Source organism: Rhincodon typus, chromosome 12 (genome assembly GCF_021869965.1).
Source record: "Rhincodon typus isolate 14 chromosome 12, sRhiTyp1.1, whole genome shotgun sequence".
In the NCBI taxonomy this organism is placed as follows: domain Eukaryota; kingdom Metazoa; phylum Chordata; class Chondrichthyes; order Orectolobiformes; family Rhincodontidae; genus Rhincodon; species Rhincodon typus.
Genome location: NC_063343.1, coordinates 67,236,005 through 67,246,598, shown reverse-complemented (window position 1 = coordinate 67,246,598; position 10,594 = coordinate 67,236,005). Strand labels below are relative to the sequence as shown.

The window sequence follows — 10,594 nt, the reverse complement described above, 5'->3', positions numbered from 1 at the left end:
AGATCGTGGGAGAAGAATTCTTGATTCTTTTTCATAGACAAAGTGAAAAGTTTCCCGTGAAGTAAAATGGTGAAATGTTATAATGGATAGCAGAGATTAAAGATTTCAGGCGGCAATCACATCAGCTCTGACGGAGTTAAATACTGGGGAAGGCCTCAGGTGTTGAATAGCTTACTTCTGCTCCTTGTTCGGATACTCCACAAACTTAATCAGGTTTTTAAGTTGCCAATCGTGTGTTAATTGTGTCAATGTATTTAAAGAATCCAAATTATTCATGAATATTCTGTACCGACAGCAGTTTGTTGAAGCAATGTGATTCATTGCATGACAAGTAGTGTCCAAACTACAGCACCTAAACTGAAAATAAAATGTTCCATAGAAGTTCTGTGCTTGTCGCGACGCATTTGTTATCGCAGTGTTCCGAACTTAAACTGAAGAGATTAAATCTCTAAAAAGCTCAACGTCTATTCTAATATTAATAGCAATCACAAAGTAGCATTCCAGATACTGCATCTACAAGGTTTCCGTCTATCTCTAATAATAGATGGGAGGTACAAGCATTTCATTTAAAACAAATACGTCTAAGGTTTGACATTTTTTTTCTTGGATATACATAGTTGTACAAACTGCAAATTACTTTCAGTGCACATTGACATATTACATTATCTCGCAGTGTCACGAATATTAATATCATCCAGAGGCAATGTCGGGTGACACGGTTTTAAAAACAAAAAATCGCTCTTCGAGGATTCCGGTGAGAGACAGACAGTGTAATTATATGATTCCCGAATAGGCAGAGTTTGTGCAGAATCTAGATAATTTAAATTTGATTTTGCGACAGCTCGACTATGAGAAGCATCGGCTGAATTCCTTTGTCTGTAACAACTGATTCTGGACGTGTAACAGCATGTATTCCTGTCTTGTTTGCATTTCACAACGGCCAGAAAAACTATTATGAAGAGAAATATGCAGGAAGTTGATCCTAAAATAATGATCAATAGAAAATTTAAATCTGAAAATATTTCTGGATTTCGAGGTTTGCTTTTTTGTTCGAAGGTGTATTCAGTAATGTTACCTTGGATTGTAAAGAAAATTGAAACTGTACTGGAGAGGCTCGGCTGCCCATTGTCCCTGACCAAAACAACAATCGTCTGTCTAAGAGCATCTTGCTCCCTAAACTTTCGACTTGTTCTAATTTCGCCAGAGGTAAATCCAATACTAAAACTGCTGTGATCAGTAGCTTCTATGAGCTGATAGGAAAGTCTTGCATTCTGCCCAGAATCTGCGTCTGTAGCAATTACTTTGGTCACCAAGTATCCGGGATGCGCAGATTTTGGTACAATCACAATCGACATGTTGTAATTTGAAGGTGATACAATGACTGGGGCGTTGTCGTTTTGGTCCAGGATAATAATATTTACGAGAGTAGTGCTGGTCAGTGAGGGAATTCCACCATCCTGAGCCTGAACTTTGATCTGAAAATTCTTCTGTATTTCATAATTAAAAGAGCGTAGCGCGTAAAGGCGTCCGCTTTCCGAGTTAACACTGAAGTGACCAGACGCAGAACTTTCATGAATGAAGCTGTCCAATAAGAAATACGATAACTCGCTATTCTTGCCCAAGTCAGGGTCTAAAGCGGTAACAGTAAATATTGATACACCTGGAGCATTGTTTTCCATCAGGAACACATTATATAACGACCGTGTAAATTGTGGTGCATTGTCATTTATATCAGAAATTGAAATGTGGATAGTTTTATTTGTGGAAAGAGGGGGTGACCCAGCATCCCAGGCTGAAATGGAGATGTTATAGAAAGGCGAGATTTCGCGATTCAGCCTATCGCTGACCACTAAACTGTATTGCTTGTTTGAAGATTTTTGGAGCGTAAACGGGATATTTGGTGGCAACTGACAGCGCACTTGTCCATTTTCACCTGAATCACGATCCATTGCATTTACTATAGCGATCACAGTACCGCTTGCAGCATCTTCACGTACCTCAATGGATAGTGAGTTTATTTTTAACTCCGGCGCATTATCATTAACGTCGAGTAATTCAACAAGAACTTCGGCGCGCCCAACTAATGCGGGCTTACCATTGTCCACAGCTTCTACATCAAGTTGGTAAACTTTCTTTTCTTCATAGTCCAGTGACCCTTGAACCCTGATCTGTCCAGTTGCGGGGTTCAAACCGAACAATTCACTCACGCTGTGAGAAACGTGGTTGCTTAAATAGTACTTTATCTCGCCATTTGTTCCCTGGTCTAAATCAATGGCGCTTATTGTTGTAATTAATGAACCTTCAGGCAAATTCTCCAATAAGTTAATTTTGTATGTCTGATGATCAAATACTGGGGCATAATCATTTACATCCAGTACAGTGATGATTATTTCTGCAGTACCAGATCTACGAGGACTCCCGCCGTCAATGGCCGTCAGTATCAGATGAAAACTGAAGTGTTCCTCGCGATCTAACGGGTTTTCTAACACCAGCTCTGCAATTTTACTGCCATCACTTCTGCTCCGAGTCTTCAGGCCAAAGTGCTTATTTGTGCTGATTTCATAATTACTCACCGCATTTATACCTACATCTGCATCGTGCGCTTTCTCCAGTGGGAAAAGAGCTCCTGCTGCAGTTACCTCAGATACTTCTAAAGTATATCTCATTTTAGGAAATCTGGGCGAGTTATCATTTACATCTAATATCTCCACGTCGACACGATGCATTTCCAATGGATTTTCCACCGCTATGTCCTGAGAAACAGAACAAGTCGCACTTTGCCCACAGAGAGTATCCCTGTCGATTCTCTCGTTCACAACTAAAATACCATTCCCCATGTTCACCTTAAATACCTGCATTCCGTCATCAGAGACTAGCCGAAATTTGCGAAATGACATCTCTCCAATGCTTAGGCCTAAATCCTCCGCGATATTCCCAACAAAAGCACCGCGCTCCATTTCTTCGGGGATCGCGTATCGTATTTGACCAAAAATTAGATCAGACACGCAAGTCAGTAATACAAAATAGAATGGGCGGCTGACCCCTTTCGCCATTGTTCCGGGTTCGATCCAATTATAAATCTGTCAAAATGCCGCTCAACCTCGTTGTTTTGTGAAACGGAATATCCTTTCACGTGAAGGGAAATGTCGATATTAAAACGATAGACGTGAAATCTCCAACTGTCCGATCTTTCAGTGCGAGATGGTTCATATGCGACCAACACTTGCCCTGCTCTTTGCTTCTGCGCCGTGTTTTGTGTGAAAGGAGAGGAGGTAGATCTCTTACAGTGTCTGGTTTTCTTATTGGTAGACAGCGACGCAAAGAGTCCTTACCCATAACTGCACCAAGCTTTTCTTAAAGCAAGACTGCTTTCATTGACAGACAATACCAATAAACTATATATTTAACGGTGCGCAATGAAAATTTCTTCCTGCTGTAGTTCATATTCCCAACCATCTTTTTTGTCTTGTCGAACTTTAATTCTTTGCAATTGACCTATGGCTATTAATAATAACGGAATTAAAAAGAAATTACATTCATCCAAGTGAAATGATGCAAGAGATGTTGATATTATTATTTCAATATTTTATTTCACGGTTGCTGGAATATTAAATTAATCTGATTTAATTCACTGAAATAAATGGAAAAATGTTTTCTTGAGTTTGGATCCGTTCTAAATGCACCAATTTCTGCTGAGCTTGATAATTCTGCTGATCAACATATTGATTGGCTACGAAGAAGCCTTTTGCGCATTGGTTTGTGACTATGTTCCTACTTTCAGAGTCAAGATTCTCAGGTGGAAATTGACAGGAGAAAAATGCATTGCAATACCCAATTGCAAAATTTACAATGACCATGATCATATGATATTTGGTAAGGTAACTGTCCAAATTAGGGAGTCAACCATCTGTGTAAAATTTTCAGATTGTTTATTGTGTTTATCATGCCGCAGCAGTTTTTATATGATGCGTTATTTCATTGGAGGAAAAAATAACAAATTTGCACCCGCTGACAGATGAAAAAAATGTTTCCTGCGGTGGGCAAGTCATCCAATTCAGTTTACCATTTAAAACAAAGTCACGGGTACGGCCACATATATGCCCAAGATATTTCCAAGGCTATCAAATAATCAATTTCACCTCTCCATTCCTTTGACTTGACGTATTCCATTTAGTCATACATAACATGAGTTATTCTGATTCAATATTGTGTCATCTTCCTGTTATTATTCTTTTATTATAAGTCAGCTATCCGGCTAATTGCCATTCAAGCGGATTAGGGAGCTCGGGAGAAAACTTACTGCCCCAAAATGTAATTCATAATAATTGCAAAACATAATGCAAACATTACTGTATGGTTCCAAATAAAGGCAAATTCTACACATATACTTTTCTTGGAAGTAACTTTTTAGATTATGCTTGTTCTTTTCTCTGCTTTCAACATTCTTTCAAATCCAACTGTGGCAACATTTTTGAAGGTCTTGTTTTGTATTCACCTCAGCAGTGCCATTGACCCGCGACAGATTCAGTTGGTGGCTAAATAATTTCCTACCAAAACAAACTTTACTGTTTTTATACAAATTAAAACTACCTCGGATGTTCCTGTTGATGCTTGTTTTAAATTAAAACTTTAAACTTTTTTCCTTTAACTTCATGGACGTTTCTCATTGATTATTTGAAATGGCAACTTGTATCAAGTTACCTTATCAATTCTAATATCAGAAACAATTATGTCCAGGCTTGGTGATTTTAAACTATTTAAATATTTCTTTGGCGATTTTAAATAATACTGTCATATTGGAGACAAAAGTGATTGGAGTCAATTCAGGATTCTCCCATTCTCCAACATGTTGTGTCAGAATATAATAAATTACATTAATGATCTTTAGTATAATTTTGATGCCTGGAGGTAGATTATTGAATCTGCAAGATTCCTGGATTCTTGAGTATGGTATCAGTACTTGGGTAGCCTTTGTAAACTGATTTTAAAAAAGGAAAACAATACCCTCTCTGTCTCTTGACAGAACCCAAAGGGATAATAACATCCAAACATATCTGTAAATTTAGAAATGTAAATTTGTTAACGTCCAAAACCGCACTTCCAGCAATATTGAAGGGTTTTGGCAACATTTTAAAAAGCTGGCCACAGAGGAAAAAAAAAAGTGCTATTCTTTTCTGAGAAGGGAAGGGTCTCAAGTTACTCAATTATACAATATGCTAATTTTACACATTTTGGTTTAAGAAACCCTTAAAATCTCCCGATTTTTACGAACTGTCTTTTGAATTTTCATTGTCCTTTCTATGACATTGATCAGGTGTTCTGATTATATTAAAAACTGTAGGTAATCTTTCCGTAACGCCAAATTTAACAGACGTGCAAGTCTACAGACCAAGGTATTGCTCGCACCTGTATTGTACCATATTTTGCCCTTAAAGCAATTTCCCAATTCTGAATTAAATATAATTATCGGTCAAATTCAGCTTACACGAATCTTTTATGAAAAAAAATGCAGTTTTCACAGCACAGAAAATTTGTTTTGAATTTACATTTGCAATGTAAATTTGGCACCATTTTCAAACAATTTTTTTTTTCTCTCAAAACGTTTTTAAAATCTTTCATATTTGCGAAAAGCATCATGCTTTGCAAATGGTTTAACTGGAATGAAATGAATGCTCACATTTAGAAGTCATGTAATCTCTTTGTGAATCCAACTGATTATCACACTGAGCCTGTTTACTGGAGGAAAGAAGTGACATTTTGAGTGGTCCTCGACGGCTGTTACCTTAACTTTTTGTAAACATCTGTTATGCAGCAGTCCACAGTCGTTGTGAAAAAAATTCAACCCATGCCAGTCCACTGTTTTGCTGTTGCACGTCCTGATGGAAGCTTTTGAAACTTGACGAATCACAGTATTCGCTACGTTTGACTCCTCTCCGTCCTCTGACTGGGCGTTTTCATGATTGTCGTGAATATTCCCTACAATTAAATTGGGATTTTCGACGGGGGACTGTATAATAGTAATTAATTCCTAGAAAAATCAATACATATTCACCCAGTACCCTTATTATGGCTTCCTCTAAATTCTGCTCAAATATTTTGCCATAATATGCTGGTTGTGTTTTTTTTTAAGTCAAGGGAGTAGGCTGCTCGATGAATCAGTTAACGTCAATTTTCTCTAATTCCAGGCCTGACATTTTAGTCATTTCTGATTCTGATATTATGCGGAGGAGGATGTTGGAGTTCATGTCTATTGTAATGCCAAATTCGCCCATCAGCGTTTTAGCCTCAACTAGTGAAAGGGGTCCATGTGCTATTGTGCACGCCTCGGAACCAAGATTTCTTCCGCGCGTCCTGCTTCCTACGTTTTGGCCATAGACCTTGTGATTACCTATGTAGCGTCTTGTCATAACTCAGTTCAGTGCGCACTGGAGAACAAGCTGCACTATCACCGAGAATCATGACAAATGTTAAAGATGCCATAGAAGTACTCAAAATCCCCTAAATTATCTGTCTTTTGGACCCAAGTTAGCAGACCAGGTTTGTGCAATTAACAAGACTGTTTTTTTTTTTTTGCAAATTATAAAACGTCGTGCTGTGGATTGGCAATTGTGAACCATCGACATACAATTTTACTTGTTAAAACTCTAACCGATACATAAACTCCCGTTCCAAATGCACATAAACACAGACAAACAGCATAGAGTCCAGCCAGTCGTCAGTGAAGTGTGGCAATTTAGTAAGTGTGGAAGTTAGGTGAAATTGGGAAGTGAGGTTTTCTTTTTGTTCTCTGCTGTCTTGTTTCCTAACTGATTTCATCGATTAGTGGGAGCAGGAGTCGTCCAAGGCCCGAGATCTAGGAGATTATTGACGAATTAATTTGAACGATTCAGGGATTAGTAAAAGTCAGCAAGTAAGAGGTTAATAACGTCATTGGCCTCTGACTTGCTGACTTTTACTAATCCTAACTTATTCAGAAAGGTAGCCACACCGCAGTTCAAGGGACTGGAGGAAAGGAGGTGTTGGGTCACCATCCGACATTCAAGCAGAATTAAGGAGGTAGTGGAGGAGTCTCCTGGGATCCGCTCACAAAATGATGTTCCATTTTGGAAGCGGATGAGAGCGCCGGTTCCTCAAGGGAATACAGTCAGAACCAAGTTGCTGGCACCGCAAGCAGCCTTATTGAACAGGACTGAAGGAAAAAGCATGCAGAAGCGATAATGATAGGGAATTCATTAGTTAGGGAAACAGGCAGTGTTTCTGTGGCCACGGACGTGACTGCAGGCTGGTATGTTGCCTCCCTGGTGCCAGGGCCGAAAGTGACATTGAACGGCTCTGGAGCAACCTCAGAGGGAGGATAAGTTTGTAATATTTGGATACTTCCGGTGCCACCAGTTAGCGAGTATAGAAATTGGAGAATAGGGCAAATGAATGCGCGACTCAGGGGTTAGTGTAGGATTAAACGATTTAGGTTACTGGATCCCTGGGCAATTTCTGGAGAAGGTGGTACCTATACAAGCAGTCTGCACCTGCAGTAGAATTGGACCAATATGTTTGCAGGTCAGTTCCGCTTGTGCTGATGGGCAGAATTTAAACTTGCGCTGCTGACAGTGGAGCACAAAGTGTTGATACAATTGTGACATAGCATAATTTATTAAAGGAATGAAGGCAAAGAAAGTCTAGCCGTGATGAACCTCAAAATTGTAAGGATCGCCGCTCTTTTAATAGAAGGAGCATTAAAGGAATTACAGTTGCATTAAGGGCGTAGATTGATAGTTGGGATTCGGATATTGGTGCTATCACAGAAATGTCGTTGAGATAGGGACAGAATTGGAAGCTCAACATTCTGAGCTATAGGATCTTCAGGCAGAATCGAGAGGATGTAAAAGACGAGGTGGTGTTGCATTAGTAATTAAATAGAAGTAAGGAGGGATGATATCCTGGAAGTAGCTTCAAATGACGCTTTGTGGATGGAGTCTAATCATTAGAAAAATGGTCAGACGCTCGACTCGGAGTGTATCATAGACGGCCCAAACAGTCAGCTTACATTAAAGGAGCAGATGTGTTGACAATTCACTGAGATGTGAAAAACGGTAACAGGAAAATTATGTAAGGGCCTTTTTAAAACTTCCACAACTTTAATTGGGATCGTCACAATGCAAAGATTTTAGTGGGGGCTGATTCCTTGAAGTATACTCAGAAAAACGTTTTACTTCAGCATGGAGAAGGTCGAAAGAGGAATGGTGCAGTGCTGGACTTAATTATGGTTAATGAATTTGGAAAGGTGCTCGAAGTGGCAATGGGAGAACATTTGAATATTGGGAACCACAACAACAAAATTTTGATTTAAGTTTGTATGTGGGAAAGGGAAAATATAGCTTCCAAACAACAAATAGTTTTTGACGGGAAGGCATATTTTAAAATGCGGCAGGATCTGGCCGGAAGACTGGGAACAGTTACTTCTGGATAAATCTGAAGCAAAACAATGTGGAGCATTGACAATGGAATTCATGGGAGGACACGAGAAACATGCTTCGTTTAGGAGCAACCAGCCCAGAGAAGCTGGATTTCTAAGAATATTCAGAACTGGATAAGAAGGAAAAGAGAGGTTTTTAACAGGTACAAAAGTGGCAAATCAACAGAGGGCCGAGTGGAATAAATAAAGTTCATGGATGAACGTAAAACAATTAGGAAAGTAAAGAGGGGACATTAAAAACTGGTTGCTAAGATTTTGGGGAATCCCGAGATATTTTCTGAATGTGTCAGATGGAAGTTGATGGCCAGGAAAGGAGTAGCGACCATAAGCGATCACGAGGGCATTCTATGCGGAGTCAGAGCACATTGGTGCATTGTTAAATGAGTACTTCACATTGTTTTATTAACTCTGGAGAAGGAGGGCGTAGATATAGAATTCGGGAAGAGTAACAGTGAGATTCTTGAAGTTTCAACAAGCGGTGCTTAAAAATGGACACATCCTGAGGTGTGAATAAATTGTCTTCCAGGATACATGCTGTGGGAGATGAGGGAGGAAATTATAATGGCCCTGAACATGTGGTTTTAAATTTTCTCTCTTGCCAGCGGAAAACTGCAGGGACCTGATGGACAGTTAATGTATTCTACTTTTCAAGAAGGGTGATAGAGATAAACCAGGAGATTACATACAGTGAGTTTCACATGAGTGCTGTGGGAACTATTGGAGAATATTCTGAAAGAAAGAGTTAACCTCCACTTGGAGATGTAAGATTTGATCCAGAATACTCAGCGTGGTTTTGTCAGAGTGAGATCTTACCTAACAAATTTGAATACTTCAAGGAAGTGACGAGGTGTGTGGTTGAGCGTGGTGCAGTTGACGAAGTTCACGTGGATTTCAGCAAAGTCTTAGGTAAGGTCCCACATTAGAGATTGATTAAAAAGGTAAAAATAAATGCTTGGAACCCAGTGTAACTTGGCAAATAAGATCCAAAATTGATTTAGTGGATGGTGGCAGAATGCTGCTGTGTGACAGAGGGCCAGTGTCCGCTGGCATACTACAGGAATCAATGTGTCATCCTTTATTACTCATGACATATATAAATTAGGTGGAAGAAAACGTTGGGAGATGGTGGTGAAGTTGGTGAAGAGATGGTGGTGATAAATAAGTTTGTGGATGACACAAAGTCTGGCCGAGGGGGGAGGGCGGGTGGTGACAGCGAGGAAGGACTTTCTCGGTTATAGAAGAATATATACAGTTTCGTCAGATGGATAGATGAGTGGCAGGTTGAATTTAAAACTGATAGGTGTGAAGTGATGCAGTTTTGAAGAAAATTCTCAACATCGGTTTACTGGATACTAGAGAGTTCAGAAAACAGAGGGATCTTTAGATACTTGTCTACAGATTACCTGAAGCTGGTTGCTCATCCTACAGAAGTCGTGAACACAAATCAATTTTTTTTCTGTGATAATGACATTGACAGTAGTTACAACTTAATCTTTACTGCATTTCGCTACCATCTACGCACACATCCCACTCCCCCTCCCCCATTCTACCCTACACCAGCTTTAAATCTTCAGTTGAAATTCATGATGTCGTTATTGTGCATTCGTGCATCTGTTCTTTTTCAACGTGGAGTATTCAGAAAGATGGAACCTGTGGTTCAAATTAAGCAGCGTTTTTTTTTTCAAGATAAAGCAGTCGACATGTGCGAACTTAATGAAAATTACACTGCCAGAAAAGATAGCTGAGCATGATATGTGATATGAAAATGTATGATTGTACATATTATCTACTTCTTACATTGTCTACCTTCAACCAAAATCGCAATAAATGAAGGCAAATCGCAGACCCCATAAAGACATTAAAACTTTTACAATGCCCCTTAAAATCCTCACATGGTGATTTTCTTTTCTTTTGAAATTTTAAGAAGATTTTACATTCCCGAAAACTGATTTAATAACTCATTTTTATGGAAGCTCTTCAATCATACAATTGTAGACTAGCACAGTCGAGTTTATTACAAAAACAAAAACTGCTGGAAAAACTCAGGTAACACTGTGTGGAGCTGGAGGAATACAGCAGGCCAGGCAGCGTCAAAGGAGCAGGAAAGCTGACGTTTTGGGT

At 39.3% G+C, this 10,594-nt stretch overlaps 1 protein-coding gene across 1 annotated transcript; it reads right to left on the bottom strand.

Moving 5' to 3' along the window:
• Nucleotides 1–505: 505 nt before the first annotated feature.
• LOC125484514 (protocadherin-10-like) lies at nt 506–3,053 on the bottom strand. Its single transcript, XM_048603499.1, has one exon. The coding sequence runs from the start codon at nt 3,051–3,053 to the stop codon at nt 663–665; it is 2,391 nt and encodes a 796-aa protein (XP_048459456.1). The 3' UTR covers nt 506–662.
• Nucleotides 3,054–10,594: the final 7,541 nt, after the last annotated feature.